General features: G+C 37.2%; 1 protein-coding gene across 1 annotated transcript in view; it reads right to left on the bottom strand.

The window, feature by feature from the left end:
- The window catches only part of Nme8 (NME/NM23 family member 8), a 69,411-nt gene that overhangs the window by 42,675 nt on the left and 5,417 nt on the right, over nt 1-21,319 (bottom strand). Inside the window, exons 5-10 of the mRNA XM_027939719.2 lie at nt 17,239-17,355; nt 16,804-16,870; nt 15,668-15,741; nt 12,890-12,982; nt 11,454-11,641; nt 952-1,127 (exon numbers count right to left, since the gene is read on the bottom strand). Coding sequence (XP_027795520.2) covers nt 952-1,127; nt 11,454-11,641; nt 12,890-12,982; nt 15,668-15,741; nt 16,804-16,870; nt 17,239-17,355 — 715 coding nt within the window. The remainder of the gene's footprint in view (nt 1-951; nt 1,128-11,453; nt 11,642-12,889; nt 12,983-15,667; nt 15,742-16,803; nt 16,871-17,238; nt 17,356-21,319) is intronic.

Raw genomic sequence — 21,319 nt, 5'->3', positions numbered from 1 at the left:
CGACATTGTCTGGAGACATTTTGTTGTCATACCTGGGGCTTTGAGGACTGTTCCTGGCATCTGGTATCAGGAGGCTAAGGATGCCAGGGAGCACTTCACAGTACCCATGTCTCAGTTCCCACCCCACCAGAAATACCTGAAAATGTAAGTGGACCTGAGGGGAAGAAATCCCATTCTATATAAAGACCACATCATCAAAGCTCCTAGAACTGAATTTAGCAAGTCAGGGAATAAAAGATCAATATCAATTGTGTTTCTGTACACTAGTTATATACTTTGTATACCACCAGAGATATGAAAAATTGTGCTCTACATGTGTAATATAAATTGTAATGCATTCTGCTGTCATATATAACAAATTAGAATAAAAAAGAAAAAAGTTACAAATGAATTTTTAATTTATACTTCCTCTTCTTATCCTGTGGTATTTACTCTGCTATGGGATTGTAAAATGTGGTTAAAAATAACTTGTACTTAAAATGCTGGGAACTTTATTTATGTGTTTGCATTTTAATCTTCTGAATTTTACAAATAAAGAAAAAGACTTGGTGAAATATTTTCTTCAAGTCATGGTGTTCAAACTTTGGTGTGCGTGTGTGTGTGTGTGTGTGTGTGTGTGGTGTGTGTGCGTGTGAGCGCGCACTAGGGATGGAATCCTAAGCAGCTTCCCACGTGCTTGGCGAGCATTCTCCCACTAAGCTACATTCCCAGCCCTCCAGTCACACTTAATTAGGGTTGACCCAAACTGAACTGAGGCATTTCAAACATGAAAGCTTCTTATCTCACCTATATAATAATTACTGCAATGGTAACATCAACCGACAAGTCATAGTTCAAAAAAATTGTTCATAAACTCTTTTAAAAATGTTTTATTCATTATCACTAAGAAATTAGCAAGTTAATATTCATCCCTCTAAAAAGTACTTAAACAGTTTATGCTTTATTTCCTACCTTTCCTTTCATGAACAAGATCTGGTCGCAGCAGTGCCATTGTCTTTCCTTCCTTCTTGCTTTTCATTAATTTAAAATCAGGAAAGAAAACATCAAGGAGCCTCGCAACATTAGTTGCATCATCTTCAATATCACAATACTGAGATATGTGTTGTTGATCCAGAAGTTCTTGTAAACTGTTGAAATACAAAACATTATTTAAGATTATTATAAACTAAATGAAGGAAGGTGGTAGAATGTAGAAAGGTCTGTAACCCCACCCTAAAAGTAGAACTCTTTGGGTATTATACAAACCCAGATTCCCAGCTGAGATCAACATCAACCCAGCCCTAAATGTGCAAGGATTTAATCACTCGAAAATACCTACTCCAAATAAAAGTCCAAAGTTCCATTTAGAGCTCGAACCCAGCACCCAGAACTTCCCAAATAGATCCGTGCACCACTTCCAACCAGGAAGAGCAGTGATCTGAGATGTCTAGCCAAAATCCCAATAGGAGGTTCCAGTTCCATCCCCCTTCCCTGGAGAACAGAGAAGCTGAGAGCCATCTCAACCAGCTATACTTCCAAACTTCTCCAGCAAGAGGAGAGACAAGATCAAAAAAGGAGGTTGGGTTTAACATCATCCAGTATTGGCTCTCACAAAGAGGCACACTGCCCAAAAAATAAAGGACTGGAAGACAGACAGTCTGGAATAGGATGTAGATACTCAACTTCAGCTACTTTAGCGGAAAAGTTTACACATTTTTAATTAAGAATTTTTCTTTAATCTTTTCCTTTTATTATTAATTATCATTATTAATATTTTGATTGTTCTGACTGTATTTGCTGATAGATTCAAGTATATACAATATACATGTGTATACTTTTTTCTTTTCCCGTTTTCTATTTTATCATTTCTTTTCCTTTTATTAACCTTTTGCTATTTCATTGTATTTGGTGTTTTGTTTTGAGGTAATTTGGGTTGAAATGGGGGGGGCAATGACGTTCTTCTGCTCTTCTCGTTTCTTTGCTTTATTATGCCTCTTCTCCTCACCTCTCCCTCTAATAGCAATATAACTTTTCTCTCTACTATTTCTCACTTCTTCCCTTTTCAGGGCCTCAGGCACTCCCTTGCTTCCACTTCCTTTCCTCCCACCCTTTGAATATTTCAACCTTCTAGTTGACTTCATTTCCCAACTTCTTTACTCCTAGTGAACTATATTTTTAACATTGTTATGGTTTGGGTGTCAAGTATTCCCTAAACTAATGTGTGAGACGATGTAGGAATGTTCAGAGGTGAAATGATTGGGTTGTAAGAGCCTTACCCCAATCAGTGATTTGATCTCCATATGGGAATAACTGAGTAGTAACCAAAGGCAGGTAGGGTTGTGGCTGGAGGAGGTGGGTCACTGGAAGCATGCCTTTGGGATATGCATTTGGTGAGCTGAGCTTAGACTCTCTGCTTCCTAATCATCATGTGAGCTGCTCCCCTCTGCCACACTCTTCCACCATGAATGATGTTCTGCCTCACCATAAGCCCCAAGGAATGGAGCCAGCCGTCTATGGACTGGGAACTTTGAAACCGTGAGCCCCAAAATAAACTAAAATTTTCTTGTCAGGTCTTTTAGTCACAGCAGCAAAAAAGATGACTAAAGCAAACATCCTTTAAATCCATATGATTTATCCCTTTGGAGAATGGAATAACATCTTCAGAGGAAGCCACATGTTTTTTTCCTATCATAGCAGCTTCCCAAGAGTGAATAAAAACAGAACCAGCAAATTGAATCCACAAAGCAGAGAAGAGCAAAGAACTCTTTCACTGGAAACCTGTGATCTAAGTTCTGGGATGAGGAGCCTGTCTCCTGGTTGACCCTTGGGAGATGCAAGTTGTATAAGCAAAAATAACTAAAATGGTTTCAGCACCATTATGGAAGCACAGATATTGGGGTTGGAAGCAGACCTCACATGAATCAGCAAGCTTTCCTTTATTCCACAGCGGGAGTCAATCAGTCAAGCTCTGGAGAGGTACACTTTCTAGACAGAAAATGACAGTCAGTTATAGAGGGGCTCTGAATTTTATAGGTTACAATGAGAGTGAATTAATCATTGTAGACTGAAGCAGAATATGTTGGTTTGGATAGTCAGGGGAAAAAAAAAAAAACTGTAAAAAGTCCAAAACGTATTGTTACTGGAAAGGGATGAAAGCTCAGAACTGTTTATCTTCTTCCTCTGGGACCCACTGTTACCCAGAGCTTCACTATTTGCTTTTCTCCTTCCAGAACTCATCGGCCATGAGAAAGGGCATTTCGGTATCCCCCTCCTCCCTTCAGGACCCATTGTGGTTGGGAAAGGATGAATGTTTGCTTTTGGTAGAGATGCTCAGGAAGGGATGAAAGTTTGCTTCCTTCACCTCCCACCTCCCACCCTAGTGGGGGGCATTGTTACTGGGAAAGGATTTACTGGGATTGACTTCTTTCTCCCTCTTCTTCCAGGACAGTTTTGTGGGGGGTGTCATTTCCCTGTCCTGAGGTTGTCATTTTCCATATCCTTCAGGTTGGGGGATAAGAACTGAGAACAATTAAAAGTAGACCAACTTTGGTGAGCCCTGAGTCATCTCTTACAAGTCTATAAAGCACTGGAGGCTAGGCTGACACATTCCAGTCCATTCCAGTCTCCTCTCCTCAGAACTTGCTTTGTGACTCCCAGAAACAGGAGGGCATCAGGGCCCTCCAGCCAAGAAGGGAGTGAAACCCTTCAGTGAAACTCTGCTTACACTTCTCCAACAATTTCGACTGCTTAAGATCAGATCTACGAATAAACAGATGGCATAGTAATTGACACCCCCAAAATAAAACACATCATTTTAAAAACCTGACCAAGAAACGTGCATACACACATACATAAATCAACTCCCAGAAAATGGTGGGGGGCAGGGGCAGGAAATTAGTCCACACTGCTCCACAGCCCAGAATGGAAGCAGTGGGAAATGAGTGACCAAAGAACCAAATATAGTTTAAAAATAATTTTTCCTTTCCATATTATCGAATTGCCTAACCAGTTCAAGAAAATCACTCCAATTTACCTCAGATTAGTGGACTGCTGAAGAACATTGTTAATGAGCTTTTGAAAAAAATATATTTATTAGTATAAGGCATTGTTCCGAAGTGGCTGTAATTACTGGGATTAATCTCTTCTCAATGTGGTGTTAGAAACCAGACATAGTAGCAAGCTCAAATTGAGTGAAACGGTTGACAGGAAAAGGGAAGAACTGTGGAATGAAAATGCCCAAATAATGCTACGTGCATATATGAGTATACCACAGTGAACCCGTCTTTATATTTATCTATAAAGCACCAATTTAAAAATAAATAAATTAAAAAGTTAGAGTTCAAAAACCTTGCCAAAACTAAATGAAATTAAATAAAACAAAAATTGAATTTCATGTCAAAATAAGTTGTCTTTCCCTATTATATCAAAAAATATGGTATTTGTTCAACTTTTGATTGAATTACTCCAAAAACCAGTTATAAAAACATCGTCTGTCTTTGACTTTATGAGATGATAAGCATGGCTCAAGATAAAATGTTAAGAAAAAAAATATATAAAAAACATTTAAAAATTCTTTTTTGAAGAGCTTTCCAGATAGTTTCTACTTTTCATTTTAAGTTTGTCTTTGAAACAGGGGTTTTTAAAAAATATTTATTCTTAAGTTTTAGGTGGACCTAATATCTTTATTTTACATTTATATGGTGCTGAGGATCAAACCCAGTGCCTCCTGCATGCTAGGCGAGCACTCTACCACTGAACCACAACCCTAGCCCCAAAACAAAGGTTATTTAGAAACAAGATTTATACTTTCAAATAGACATTTTTCATCATTTTTCCATTGTTTATTTCCAATTTCAATAGGTTATGATCAGCTAGAATGTATGGTAGAAATTAAAAATAATTTTTTTTCTTAAAATTTTCTTTGTGAACAGAGAAAATTTATTTGAGGTAGGTAAGGTTATTCTATTTCACATTCCATATACTAAAGATCCTCTATTGTATATTGCTTGTAGAGTGTGTGTTATTTGTTCTCTGTCATTACCTGTTTCCATCTACTAGCAGGTGTTTTTATCAAGTTCTCCTTACTTTTCTGCTACTTTTTTTCTTATATACTTAGTAGTTATGTTGGCTGAGCTAAATTGTTTTGATTACTATATCTTCACCAATTTTGTCTTCTCCATCATGTTATTTTTTTTAAACAAGTTGAAGCACTTTTAATGATCAACTTTAAAATTATTCCTGGCTATTTTATTACATCCTTTTATTTTTCCTTTATGTTCCTTCTAAATAGAACATAGATAGATGAGTGAGGTTGTTTACATTTTTAATTTTGAAAAAATTCAAATTGACCAAAAAGTATAGAACAATGAACTTGCATTTATACTCAGTGTCTTATTCACCAACTGTTAACCTTTGCCACATCTGTTGTCTCTTTCCTTTCCCCATCCCAGCCAGCTGTGTGTGTCTGCAGTCCAGGGACTGGTTGTGACTGTGAGGTTTGCAGAACCTTTGAGAGCAAGCTGCAGGTTCTCTAACCAAATACTTCAGGGAATTTATCACTGATATAAATCCATTATCTCACAAGCAGAACATATTCAAGTTTCATTAATTCCCCAATTTACTGCCTTAATGATAATAATTGTTTTTCTACTCCAGAATCATGCATTGTATGTAGCTATCCTATCTCCTTCTTCTCCTTTAATCTTGAACAATGCCTCAGCCTTTTTTGTTTCATGATATTGACATTTTGAAGAGTCCAGGCCTGTCCTTCCTTTTGTATGGCTTCAAACTATAGGATGACCCAGTAGTTTGCAATTATATTCAGGTTATGAGTATCTAGCAGGGGTGCATCCCAAGTGATCCTGTGACCTTCCTTGTGCATCACAATAGGTATTACATGATGTTAGTTTTTACCATCAGTGGTGATATTTGCATGGTTAATATGGTCCCACCAACCCCTGAAGCTACAATTTCCTCTTTTAATTAATAAGTAATCTATGAGGATAATATATGAAACTATGCATATAGTTTTTTACAATTGCTTAATACCCACTGATGATTCTTATCTGTATCATTATCAGGGTAGTTTATAATTTATCTCTTATCTATTTACCTTAGCCTGGTTATCTCTGTACTAAATGGAAGAATTAACCTTTTCATATTTAGTATAATAGCTCTAGTCTGGACTTCACTCCTTCCATATTACTTTATATGCACTGTTTATTTTGAATATTAGTTTGTTTTTCTTTCCCTTATTTTGCTGGTCTGATCAAGTTGCTACTCATTCTGCTATTCAAGTCTTTCCCTTGTTAACATGGAAGTTGTGTAGTTATCCAAAGCACTAATGCCAGCCATCTTTTTCCTGTTCCCAACATCAGATACATACATTCTGAATATGTCTTGCCTCTGGCACACCATTTCCCACCTTTCACACTCCATTCATGCCCCTTTCTGCAACATGCCCTTACAACATGCTCAGCTGCCTTCTTTATCTCCTCCTTCCTCTGCCCTCTGAGACCTTTGAACCATCTGGCCACACACACCCAGCAACTTTCTAGGTTTTGTTAATTTAGAATCTGTCAGCACACATCTACCTCAAGAGTCCTTTATTAGCGCTTATATAATTGAGAATTATGCATTGCGTGTATTCAGTGTGTGTGCATATAGATTCCAGGGTTTACTAACAACTGCTTCTTTTTCCCTATAGTTTTTGTTTGACTAAGTCTCCAAATATCTTCCATGAGAGCAGTATGTAACTTTGCTGTACAGGCAACTTGTTGAATGAAGAGGTTGTAGTCTTTTTCTTAGTATTCTGATGACAAGTTCCATGTCAGTCAGTTATTTCTCCCTTATAAGTAGCTTCTTCTCAGTTGCTGCCAATTGTGGAATTGGTGGAAGGAAGCCTCTGAAAGTCCAAGGGAAAATGCAAGCCAATAATAAAACAGGCTAAAAGCCAGGCTTCTTTTATCACACCATGCACCTTAATTCTAACCATGTTAGTAATAAAATACTCCTAACAAAAGAAAAATCTTTTATCTGTATCCTCAATAATTCCTATAGTTTGTGTTGAATTTTAATAATATATATTTACCCTTCAAGTTTGCACTTTTTATGACTATCTTTTAATTAAAAACATGTCCTCTAATGGGGCCAGGAGTTATAACTCAATAGTTATCTCATGCATGAGGCCCTGGATTAGAAGGCAGCACTGAAAAAAATAAAATCTTGTACATTGTATTTCACGTGGAAATATCAACCTCAGTAACAAACCTGTGGGCCGTATTTCCATTTCTGGAATTATTCCAAAGTGGGACTTTTACATATCTCTTTCTATTAAATATGACTACAGACAAAGTTCAATATTAATAATATCATTAACACATCTTCAAAAACTGATGTGATGCTTTTTAAAAACAAAAACTCATTCCTGTGGTAGATATAATTTTTTTATTTTAAAAACATCATTAAATAAATCTAAGCAACATTAATCCATCACTTTTTTTCACTTTAGACACTGTAATATTGATTTTTATTTTTTATTTATATGCTCATCTATACATATTCCATAAAAAGACCTTTTAATGTCTATCTTCATTTTCTAGCATTGCTGATGACTTATTCAATAATTAGTAGTTAAAAATATTTTTGTCATACATAGGAGGGGAATGTGAAGAAAATGACCTGCTCCCGATTTTAAACATAAAATATACTACCGGGTGCTTTATTCTGTCTCAAAATAGTGTGCACAGTTTCTTCCCACGATATTCCTGTATTTGTGTTTATTCATTGCAGGGCATGTTTTTTTCCTATTATTTGTTGAATTACAGCGTGTCCATCTGTTCTTTCTTCTCTGCATAAAATTTCTCTTATTAGCATATTGGTTCCTCAGGATATTCTCCACATTGCTTATTTCTGCTCTCATGTTTTCAGTTTAGTATTTCTTCTTTCTCTTTGTACTTTGAGCTATTTCTTGTATCTGATTCTCATGTCATGAATTCAAGTCTCAGATAACTATCACACCTTCTGATTCTCCACTGAATTTATAGTTCAACTCAGGATTTTTTATCATTCAAATGTGAAGTCTTTTTTAGATCTCAAGCACTATTATTATTATTCTATATTTTTAAATGACTTTTCTGCCGCTAGTAGGTCCTTTCCCTGAGTTTCAGGTATGAGTTGTATGTAGCTCTTCCTTTCTCCGGCTGCTGGGCTTCCGTAGGTTGCTGTCATTTCTCTTGATTGGATCACTGCGACATAGGTCTGGTTTGTGGTGTGTTAGAGTGGTGGAGGATTTACAGCAAAGGAGTCTCTAGGCCACAAGCCTGTGCTATAGAAGCCAGAAGGCTGTCATGCTCCTGTAAGAACAATTAGAGAAGAGAGTCCCCTTGGATTTCAAGGGCAGGGAATTCAATAATTCTAACAGCTCCATCATGTGTCCTTTCGGGGCTCAGGAAGAGCCTGTGAAGTCCAATATCACCCTTCTTTGAGTCTGTTTATTTTTCTCAAGGCCTGATGCTGTCTCCAGGTTCCTGTTTCCTGAGTCTTAGTTCAGGCATTGCCCAAGCCCTCACTGGAGACCACCACACCATCCTCACTTTCTCTCTAATTGAGAGCCTAAGCAGAATTCCAGGCCTCACCAGCAGCCAGCTGCTCATTAGTGCAATTCCATTTGATTCCAGAGACTGAAGAAAGTTGTGGCAACGGGAGTGGAGAGTCAGGGTACAGAGTGTGGAATACCCTCATCCCAGAAACATGTTAGAGATTGCTTTAGGAAAGGTGTCTATTACCTTAATTAAAATGAGAATTTCACTAAAGAAAAAAAATCAAGCTCTCTATAGCTATAACATGTATAAGAACAAATAGAGAACTCACCAAGAATAGAAGAGACACCTTCTATGGACAGAGAAATATAATCGAGTTGGTTCCTGACAAAGGATGATTCAACTTATGGTTTTTTTCTGACTTTATGAAAGAAACTGATGTACATTTCATAGAAACAACATTTTTCATTTTGAATTGTGATCTTTTCCCAGCCAGCAATATGCAGTAGGATCGCTCTTGAAGCTGAGCAGCAGCAGTGAGCTCTAAGATCACCAGGAAATACTGATCCTCTACAGTGGGCTGCATGGCTTATCCTGTGACTATGAGTAGCTTAGGTGTGTTAAATGCATTTCTACTTATGATACTTTCAACTTATGATGAGTTTATTGGGATACAACTGGACAGTACATCAAAGAACATCTACATATTATCGTAGATAGGAAATGTCACCTACACTCGATTTAAAGATTTAAAGATGAAAGGGACCTCAGGGGTCATCTAATTATTCTCCATTTTTTACCTCCAGGACATAACATATAGTAGGAAGTTAATAAATATCAGATAAATGAATGGATGCGTGAAAACTCTGCCAGTAACTACTTGTGTGACTCCGGGAAGTGTGACTAACAGAACCACATCTTCCTCATCTATAGGAAGACATGTACATAGGTAGTGTAAATCATGTGTAAAAAGCCCTCCAGGGGGAATCTGAAATGTGGGTGCCCATTCTGTGTGCTTCCCGTTCTCCCTCCCTCCCCTTTCAGCCAGCCATTATAGGAGGCACTACATCATTGGCATGGAGGATGTTTTCCCATAACATATGGTGTCACAAACTGTGTTTGTCTATGCAGGAATAACCAACCTGGCATAGCCCTTGGCCTCTGCTGCCCTGGCTGTCCTGGACATAGCTCATGTTCATGGAGTGGATCATCAATCATTCCCAGTCTGATTGTGCTGCTTTTAACTTCCCTTCTGCCTCCCCCTGCATCCCCATTATTCAAAGAGGAGCATGAGGAGGCTCTTAGATGGGGAAGAAAACAGTAAAAAGTAAAAGTGAACAAATGTGCAAATTACTTATGAGAGGTATTTGTCCTTAATCTGTTAGGTTCTGGGTCTACTTAAAAGATGTCAGATGGGAGCTTGGCAAAGCGGCCACACCTGTAATTCCTTTGACTCAGGAGGACTGAGGCAGGGGGATAGCAAGTTGGAGGCCTCCTCAGCAACTTATCAAGAGTCTGTCTCACCATAAAAAATAAAAAGGGCTGGTGATGTAGTTCAGTGGTAAAGTGCTCCTGGGTTCAAGTATTTAAAAAAAAAAATGGTATAAGAAGGAAGTGACATCACCTATTAGGCCCTTCCTCCAGAACAAGCTGTGGAAACCAGAATAAGTACGAGACAAGCATGCTCCACACCATCCCATGCTCCCTACTTGTGGCTATTGCTCAAGGTACCACAGGCCAAAGGCAAATAGGATCCCTAAGTTTAGTAAGAAAATACTGCAGACTTTTCTGAAGCAAGATTATACAAACCTCATTCCACTCTCATCCTGCCAATTAAAATGCTGACTTTGTGCTATTATGTGGGGGTTGAACAATTGGAGACAATTGTTTCTCCAAGTTTGATGTAATGGAAACTTATTACAGGGGAAGAGTACCAATGAAATGTGGACTTGTACCAAGTGCATGGAGCGTTTTTCAAGATGCTAGTTTGTGAATGGCTCAAAAATTCTGGTATAAAATCCAGTATATTTTCAAGCGTATTACTCCCAACCAAAATCTTCCCTTATTTACCCTGAAAAAAAAAAAACAGAAAATAACCACTACCATTTACAAAGTCCTTTGTCAGCTGTTGATTTATCTTATCAGCCCCTCTATCCTGCTAAAAACTTAGAAGTAATGATATTAGAAATTTCCCCTATCTAAAAAGTATAACACTGATGGGAACCAGCAGATGTAGCTACTCAAGAAAAGCTACCACAGGTCATTATTAAGACAACAAGGAAAGTTCTGGAGATTCTTGAGCAGAAAATGCAATTAAGTGGGCTGCTGAGCAGCAGGGAGATACACCCCATGAAGCTTCAAGAATCAGATACTCTATATACGTTCCTGTTCACCCCACTTTCTTTTAGGCATAGCTTTCACAACTGTTAAATGCTAGATTCTCTGAGTCTTCACAAGAGCAAAAGGTACACACACAGCATATAAAACCAGTATTCTGAAAACCTTTTATATTCACTTTCAAAAATTTTTAAATTCACTGACAAAAATGTACAACCATTTTGTTGTCAGCAATTTATAACCAGCCTTAAATAAAACAGCATGCCTGATGTCTTCAGGGATCAGGGAAGGTGGAAGGGGAATGTGGAGAGATGGAGAGAATACAGGGTTGGGAGGGATTATACACGATGTCAGGCTGGCCATGATGTCAGGCTGGCCACGATGTCAGGCTGATGTTTCCCAGGTTTAGAAAAACAAGCTGGAATAATTCTTCCTTTTCTAATGTTCTTGGCGTAAACATTAAACATTTTAGGCTGACTGGAAGAAAGCCTGTGGCTTCAAAATAAAAACATTTGTCCTTAAGTTTTGAGATTTTTGGACATTACACTTTTATTATTTAATGACAAAAATAAATGATAATTTAATTGTCTTTGCTACCTGTCCTGCTTCTTCATTGTGGCCAATGTGTCATTAACTTCAGCCTCGGGTAGATCTTCAGGTGGTTCGTTAGATTCTATATCCAGCTGAGCTTCTTCTAGGGAATCTGGTTTTTCATTTCCTGGAGATACAACTAGCACATAGCTTAATCCAGTTGTCATTAAAGACACAAAATCTTCAAAGTCAGGCTACAAAATAAAATGATAAAAATAAAATAATTCAGCCTCCTGAAATAGGTAGAGTAAAATGGCAGCCATGAAGACCAATGGAATCTTCTCCTTCATGATCACTGAGCGTGGGAATTAAACCTCCTGTTTGCAATGACTTTTTTTTTTTCCAACCCAGGAAATTAAGCCCAGAGGTACTTTCCACTAAGCTATATTTTGTTTTGAGATAGGGTCTCATTAAATTTCCCAGGTTGATCTCAAACTTTCCATTCTCCTGCCTCAGCCTCCCGAGTTCTTGGGATTAAAAATGTAAAGACATTTTTGAAGGATAAAAATCCACAGCTAGCAGGAATTGACTATAAAGGCAGTCTAACAATTATTTTCAAACTTTAGGATGTTTCTAAGTCATGTGCAGGGATTATTAAAGCACAGCATTCTGGAACTCAATCCCAGTGGTTTTGATTCAGTAGCCTGCTGGTGAAATTCATGAATTGAATTTACTCAATAGTTCACAGTTGCTACTGATACAGCTGCTTCAACCCTTTCATTTTATAAATCTTTATACATGTGGAACCAGGAGGGGTGGTTCTTCAAATTGCAGCCAGTTCTGCAAGTTGCTATCAGATGGAACTTTCTGTGATGAGGAACATGTTCTTCTGCACTCTCCAACAGAGTAGCTGCATGTGGCTACTGAGCACTTGACATGTGATTAGTGCAACTGAGTCTCTGAATTTTTAACATTATTTACTTTTAATGAATTTAAATTCAAATGACCACAGTTGTCTAGCACCCACCATATTGGACAGTGAGTTTCTAGAAGATAGGTCTCCTGACTTTTAAGCCAGTGCACTCTCCAATATTTTCCAGCACTGTTTTCATCATATTTGTCTAGGCAAAAGATAATCTAAATGAACACAACCTGCAAGAAATAACTTTAGGTAAAGAATGGTTTAAAACAATTCCTGTGGAGCTGAAGTTAAGGAGATTCTTCACTGGAGGTACACGTCCAGAGGACATAATAAAAAAGAGATATTCATTCCAAGGAAACAACCAGACCATTTTGCTTTCCTGGAGTATAACTATATCTATCTTTGAAGAGATTTCCCCAAAGCCACTGTCTTTGGCCTGACCAAGATATGGACACTATCAAGGACACCTGCAGCTTAGTTGACTAGACCTACCCATTTGCTTTTCTATAATGAAGTTCATAGGAATCACTGTATTTGAATGTATTTAAATACACAGTGGCTTTTTTAAAAAATTTCTTACCTCGTCTTCTATTTGACCGTAGAAGTCCCTCACTTGTCCTTCAGTGAGCATCATTGCTTCCTCTACTTCTATGACATATCCCTCCTTGATAATCTTCAATGAAACAGAGCAGAACAAGGCATGATGCAGATTATAGGTAAATCAAGTTAAGGACATTTGCTTCCTGGGTTTGAAGCACCCAGATTTTAATGCATTTCATGTAAAGACCTTAGCAACATCCATAGGGCTCTAGGTTTGAAGTGGCTCTGAAATATATGAGAAGGTTCTTTTTTGCCTCCTAGATATCTAAGTTTTCAAAGCCTGAACCAGGACTGCAAAATATTTCCATTAAAATGAAACTGGCTCAAAGGATCATGAGTTCAAAGCCAGCCTCATCAATTTAGTGAGGTTCTAAGCAATTTAGCAAGACTATGTCTCTTAATAAATTAAAAAAAGGGGAAGGATGCTGGGGATGTTGCTCAGTGATTAAGTACCCCTGAGTTCAATCTCTAGTATGAAAATCGGGGAGGGGAGGGAGAGAGCTGCCTCAAAATGCAAAAAAAAAAAAAAGACTTAATTTCAAGTGACAACATTACAGCTTTCTGGATCACTCATAAAAACATACTTACAAGCACTTCTTGAGCATATTCAAAGTTGTTTGAACTTTATATCTTAATTTTTGAAGGTCATAACTCCTAATCTGTTTTTAGACAACATACTCTTTGGCAACAAAAATATCTATGATATTAGGAATTAAGAATTACCATGTTTTACTTGTTTGAGTAAAAATTTTATTTGATGACAAAATTCAGTTTTCATGTCATTCACATGTGATAAAAATGTAACAAAGAAAAGCTTTGAGGCAAATATGACAAGCCCAATGAGTCCCATGTGATCAAATAAAATTGCATTAATTGTTACCAATAATGTCACCTCAGTTTTATTTGGGAACATCCAGGACCAGGTGCATCCTGCTTCAGTTACGGACATAAAAATTCTACTGGTTCCATTATCTTCGTTGACACTGTAGAACGTTACTTACATCTTAGTGACCCCCTCTTCGTTGACCCCCATTTAAAAACTGAAATAATGTTTTGTCAAGTCACATAGTAACTGACAACAGAAAATTGAATCCAAGCAACATTTAGGCTTGATAAAATGTCCCTTACTATAGTTTTAAACTGTTGCATGTTCATTTGCTTTTATTCAAAGTATTTCTTACATTTTTTTTCTGTCCTGTTACATAGCTTTCACTGTACTGAAGAGAGGAGGGGTTTTTTAGCAGACATTTATTACATCTCTGAAATATGTTCATCATGCCAGAAACAAAAAATTCAGACATAATAATGACTAATAAGACTGCCTTAACTGAAAGAACCAGGCAGTTTTGGAAATCTTCACAATGGTAGCTATTAAAACATAAGGAACAGTAAACCATTGATGTGAGATACTATTTTTGAAACACTTGATGAAGAACAGCTAATGTATAAAGGAATAGGGTAGTTAGGTGCCACTCCAGTCCCCCACATACATACCAAAATCTGGAGAAAAAGTGCTCACCTTAGAGAGTGCTATTAATTAAATTGATATAAAAATGGAACAAATAGTAAATGTCCTGTCACCTGCATGATAGGAAGTTCATCAAGAAATGTCCAATCCCACCTTACATAACTCCCCATGTGACCTCTTCTATTGCACATGCAAACTTTCCTTCAAATTGCAATATAATTTTGTTGCCCTTATTCAGGGCTCAGGAAACCACAGGCTGCTGTCAAAATATAGCCCGTTGCCCTTTTTTTTTAAATATAGTTTACAACAACACAGCCATACCCATTCACTTACATATTATTTATTGCTGTTATTGGAGACATTATGCAGCCCAAAATGAAAATAGTTACTATTTGATCCATTATAGAAACAGTTTGCTGACCTCAGAATTATAGTATAATTTTCATATATATACACATATACATACACACATATAACATATGGAAATATATTTTTATATATTATTACATAATATTATATATTAATATGATTATTTGCATAATTATATTTACATATTAATATGTATACATATATATATATATATATTTTATATATATGCATGGAATTCAGGGACGGCATAGAATGATTAAATGCAAAGGAAACCAAGGCATTGTCATTAATGAGGACCAGGGATTAAACTAGGGGTGCCTAACCACTGAGCCACATCCCCAGCCCTTTTTTATACTTTTTGAGACAAGGTCTCAATGAGTTCTTTAGTGCCTCACTAAGTTGCTGAGGCTAGGTCTTAACTTGCAACCCTGCCTCAGCCTCCCAAGCTCCTGGGATTATAGGTATGTGTCACTGTGTCCAGCTATTTATATATTTTATGAAAGATTTATTTTGGTTCTAAAACAAAACATTAATCATTTCTTAAGTTATTGTTTATTGAAAAGAATTATATATTGGTAACAACATACAAGGAATAAAGCAAGTTAATGTAAATTTATAACAGAACTGCATTGCTAATAATTAAATAACAAGAGTATTTGTTACAATCCAATATAAGAAAGACAATTTTTACAATTTAATAATAGAGTAGCCTTTTTAAAAGGAGGATGCATGATTAAATGGAGACTTTGTTATGACAGAATGCTCAAAGCCTTTAGAGGAAACTAATACCAGGAAGTAGTTCATTGGGTTTTATTCTACATGACAAGCTTCTCTCCAAATTGACAATTAATATATTATTATTGTGCAATTAATTTAAATGGTTGTTGGTAAATACTACTTACTTTTTCAAATAGCACTTACCTTTTTTTTAATTTCCAAAGCTTTATTACTAACCACAGCATCAGGTTTGATAAGAATAATAGAGTAATGTTCCTCTAGAAATGAAAAAAAATAGAATTTAATTTTCTAGGCACCAAATCGGGATAATGAAGCATCGGGCAGTTAGAAATGCAAATTCCTAATGCCCTGTGAATTTCTGACCATTGATAGCTTTGCATCTTATTTTGGCACTTCAACTCCCATCAGTAATTTTGATGGTGCTTCAACTAATAAGATAGTTGATATCTTATTGAGGGGCACTTGGAATCAAAGCACAGATCTTATATTTACATGCAAGGAAAACATTCATGAGAGTTCTTAAGAAGGAGGCAAAAATTGATTGAGTGGAATCTAGTGGTTTTAATGTAATTCACATGTATTAAAAACACATCTACAATCTATCTAGTTCAGTATCACCAGTGAGTAAAGATTCAACCATGCACTATGCAACAGAAAGTGGACAGAATCACCACCCATGAATTTATCTGCATTCTTATGACTTTTACTGCAAACCCACTCAATGAGGGTAGCAATTTGCTCTTGCTGCCTCCAGAGAATGAATACACACACACACACACACACACACACACATACATGGAATTCAGGGAAGGCATAGAATGATTAAATGCAAAGGAAACCAAGGCATTGACATCAAGGAATAAGTTATTTTTGCAAGTTTTTGGAAGATGATGAAGGATGAAGTATAAAGCCAGGTGTGGTGACACACACCTGTAATCCTAGCAACTAGGAAGGCTGAGACAGGAGGATCGCTAAATTTGAGGCTAGTCTCAGCAACTTAGCAAGGCCCTCAGAAACTGAATGAGACCCTATCTCAGAAACTGAATGAGACCCTGTCTCAAAATAACAATTAAAAAAAAAAGAAATAGTACACTGCTGTCCACATTAGTTAAAGGAGATAGAATCTAATTGTCCTCCAGAACTTTTGAGGCAAGGGAAACAGAAGAGGGTGCCTTTTAACAACCAAGTCTTTCAAGGCATTCATCATTATTTATCTGCCCTTAGTGAGTAACATTGATGTTGTTACCAAATATCATTGCTACAAAATAAGCACCCCGGTACGGAAAACCCTTCCCATTACTTAAAGTAAATTTACTTACCTACATTATCGCCATGTGCTTCCTCATTCTCTTCTGAATCTAAATCCATGAGCAAAATTTCATTATACTGTGAAGGAGAAATGCAAGTATGACACAGTTCTTTTAATCTGATGGTGAAATAGTGTTTAGAAATTATTTTTTGTTGTTGTTTCTAACAAATATTTTGCTAATAAGGAAAAGATAGAGTGAAAAGGTGCCTTGATTCACATTGCCCAAATGCTTCCCAGAAAGGCTGTAACATTTAGGCACTTAGATAGTTATAAAGCACTACAGTTTGGATAGTGACTCCCAAAGGCCCATGTGTGCAGGGCTTGGTCCCCAGCCCTTGTCCTTTAAAAGGTGGTGATGGGCAGTTAACTAACACATGAAGTTAGGAAAACAAGAGAAAGGTAATGCATTTTAAAAATTAAATTAGACATTCATTCATAGTGTTACCTCAGGGCGTTCCATTTCTCCTGCTATAATCTTCCTCTCTTCATTGATCAAGTTAGTTACCTTTCTATTAATAAGAGGTGCATTTGCACCCTCAATTTTTGCAATGATTTTTCCATTCTATAAGGGAAAAGAAAACATGGAAGAAACTCTCATTTTCAGAATACATCAAAAATTAACTTATAATCTGAACCAGGTCACCCCTCCCTGCCCCTCATCCTCATTAATCTTTCAGCGATCATAATCAGCCATTTTTAAAAGTAAGATATCAATGATGTGAAGGTTTTATTAATTTGACAAACCAAACTCTTTGGGTTCTGCCTCCAGTTTGCCTGTCCTTCCACCACCCAGGGCATGCCAGTACCCTCCTGCACTGTGCCATCACTCAATAGGAGAACTCACTTGCACTCTCTCCTGTGGAACCCTTGCTTTAAATATGAAAGATCCTCGACAAGCCTCCCAACATTACCCTCCCAAGTTATTTCCCCTTTTGTCTGTCTTTCAACTCATAGATACTAAACATCTATTTCCTGGCATGGTAGCAGGCATGATGGCATGGAATAAGAGGCCTCATAAATTAATTGAAAAACAAAACAAAACAAACACAACCCATAAAACCACAAACACATGTGGAATAGCAACCATGATGGGTGCCACTGAGGGTTGCAAAGCACTTCAGAGCACCTACCAGAATACGTCCAGGTCAAGCAGATCTGGAAAAGTACCTCTCAATCTCAAGAAGTGATACTTGGTTTAAAAGATGACAGGTTAGAGACAACAAGGTAAAAAAGAAGGAGGAATAGCATGATATGAAGAAGGAATAGCAGATGCAAGGGTGTAAACTTGAAGGAAAGACCTGCCAAAGGTGAGAGGGCGCTTGGTAGGACATGAAGCACAGCACTTATGAGGAGCCAGACATGAACAGCCTTGGAGCCTCAGAAGGCTGCAGCCTTCATCCTAAATACAGCTGGAAACTACTGGAGCATTTATTTAAACAGACTGTGACCACAAGTAGAATTGTTTTTTGTAAAGATTATGTTATCCATTGTATGGAGAAAGGGAAGAAGCAGAGCAAGAGAAGATGTGTGTATACATTTTAGGAACTACTCTAGAGATTGCTCAGTTTATGACAGAAGTGGTGGAGATGCAAACAGTGGAAAGAGGTAAATGGGTGTGGGAGACTTGGTCAGTGAAATGGACAGGTCCAAGGTATAGTTTGGATTGGGTGGAATATAAAGAGAACCTTTTAAAAATTGATAAATTATGAATTATAATGTCATTTTCCAAGTGAGGAGAGCCTGGGAGAAGAACACATTTGCGGGGATGTTAGATAATTTCATTGTAAGATGACTTTGAGAAAGCCAAGAAGAGATGTCAAGGCACTGGTTGGGCCCTCAAGTCAGGAGTTCATAGTACAGCATTTATCTGAGGATGATAACTTGAGTTATTGATAGATAATGATAACTGACTGCAAGTGTGTACAGAGGGAATTTTCTGAGATGAGTATCAATATCTAATAGCTGAATAAGGAAGGGTGAACCTGCAAAAGAGAAGGAGGAGAACAGCATCCAGGAAAGTGAAAGAAAAACCAAGTCACACCAATAAAAAGAAGTACCTATGGCATTTGCAGGAAAATGGATGGCATTAGAGCAGATTATGCTGAGTGAATTAGCCAATCCCCACCCACCCTGCAAAAAAAAAAAAAAAAAAAAAACAAAGGCCAAATGTCTTCTCTGATATTAGGGGAGTGACTCAAAGTGGGGAAGAGAGGAAGAGCATGGGAAGAAGATTACCTCTACATAGGGAAGAGGGATGAGAGGGAAAGGGAGGGAGAAAGGGAATTGCATGGATGGTGGAAGGAGACCCTCATTGTTATACAAAATACATGTATGAAGATGTGAGAAAAAAAATAATAGGGTTACCCTAGATTAGGTAGAGAGAAGTGATGGGAGGGGAGGGGAGGTGTTGGAGAGATAGGAAGGATAGTAGAATGAAACAGACATTATTATTACTGGGTATATATATGTGAATGTATGACCAATGTGATTCTGCAACCTGTACACTCAGAAAAATGAGATATTATATCCCATCTGATTCAAATGTATGATATGTCAAGGTCATTGTACTGTCATGTGTAACTAATTAAAACAAATAAATAAAAAAAAACAAGTACTTGTATTAAAACAGAGGGCATGATTACCATGGAAAGACATTTGAGAGGTACATTAAGGAACACCTAAGTGTGCCCATTTTATTTAGCCACAGGCCAGTGACTGGATACATCAGCAACAGTCATTTGGTGGAATAACCAGAAAGATGTCAGAATGAATGAACTGAGGATTTAATGGGGACAGAAGAAATAAAGTAAATATAAATATTTAAATTTTTGGAGAAATTTAGGTACAGCATAAAATGGGTGGTAGGTGGAAAAAATGTATGGCATGGCATCCAAAAGGGCTATTATCTTCAACTGAAAAGAAGCAATCATACTGAAAAGTCAGTGAGAAAGATCCAGTTGGGAAATGCTTAAAGGCAAGCTGAAACTTTAATTACCATGTCCCATTAAAAGAAACCTTTCAATAGTTCTGTTGGGAAAAACTTTTCCTGCTCCAACTTGCTGGAGTGAATTTACTGTCAGCTAGGAAAGCTGACCAATATCAAGGGTCCTTGTGAGAATGTTCGAATAAACAAGGAATATGCCTGATGACAGTTTTGTGGTCAGAAAATGAGATTTTTAAATTAGTGGCTATGGATGTGGAAGAAGAGTGACAAAGATGTCAGAGAAATGAATACTGAAATGAGTCCATGAAAATGAACTTTCAGGAGGAATGTCCATTGGTAGAAAGGAGGTCAAGAATGGAAAGGCCAGGATGTAGCTTGGGTTGCCAATGCAGACACTGAGGTCACCAGGATGCTGAAAGGATTTGGGTTTGAGAATAAAACTTTGAGCCTCATGCTGAAGTCTTCCATCAATAGCAAAAATTATTTGAATCTGGAAGAAGACAAAGACGTCCATTCTCACTACTCCTATTTAATATAGTGCTAGAAATTCTAGCCAGAATAATTAGGCAAGAAAAGGAAATAAAAGGGATGAAAATAGGAAAGAAAGAAGTCAAATTATTACTGTTCACAGATGATGAATATTTGATGTTCAAAAATATTCTGTGATATGATGATATGATCCTATTTATAGAAGATCCAAAAACTCCACCAAAAGGCTGCTGGAGCTAATAAACAAATTTGACAAAGTAGCAGGTTCCAAAGAAAAAAAATGAAATTACAGCATTTGCAAGAAAACGGATGTAAGTAGAGACCATCAGGTTAAGTGAAATAAGTCAAACTTGGAAGGTTAAGAGTTGTAGGTTTTCTCATATGCGGAAGCTAGAGAGGAAAAAGGAAAACAAAGGCAGGGGTGGATCTCCTAAAAATCAAAGGTTGATCAGTAAAGGAAAGGGACCAAGGGGTAGGAGGAAGGAAGAAAGGTGGAGTGATATTGGCCAAATTATATCATTATATTGCATGCATTTACAAATATACAGCAACAAATCCCATCAATAAGTACAACTATAATGTACCAATGAAAATGTAGGAAAATGTCAGGGCAGAAGTGCACACCTATAATCCCAGCTACTCAGGAGGCTGAGGCAGAAAGATTGTGAGTTCAAAGCCAGCCTCAGCGCCTTCGTGAGGCTCTAAGCAACTTAGCAAGACCCTATCTTAAAATTAAAAACAAACAAACAAACAAACAAATAAATAAATAAATAAAGGGCTGGAGATGTGGCTCAAGGGTTAAGCACCGGTGGGTTCAGTCCCTGGTACCAAAAATAAAAAATGATTGAAGGTCAGAAACTGAAAGGAGTCAGATGGAGAGAAAGGAGAATTAGTTAAACATAATAAGAAAGAAAAGAATGTAATTGAAGAAGTGAGAGGAAGCAACAGAAACATTTCACTACTAGATTTGACAGCCTGTGAGCTGCAGGTAAAATGTCCTAAGGAAGGAGCTAAGTTTAAGGTAATTCAAGGAATGAAAACAAAAGGTCGGAGACAAAGATCTTGGGAAGTTTGCTAATTGCGTAAATTGATT

Source organism: Marmota flaviventris, chromosome 1, assembly GCF_047511675.1.
Source record: "Marmota flaviventris isolate mMarFla1 chromosome 1, mMarFla1.hap1, whole genome shotgun sequence".
In the NCBI taxonomy this organism is placed as follows: domain Eukaryota; kingdom Metazoa; phylum Chordata; class Mammalia; order Rodentia; family Sciuridae; genus Marmota; species Marmota flaviventris.
This window is presented reverse-complemented; position numbering and strand designations above follow the sequence as displayed.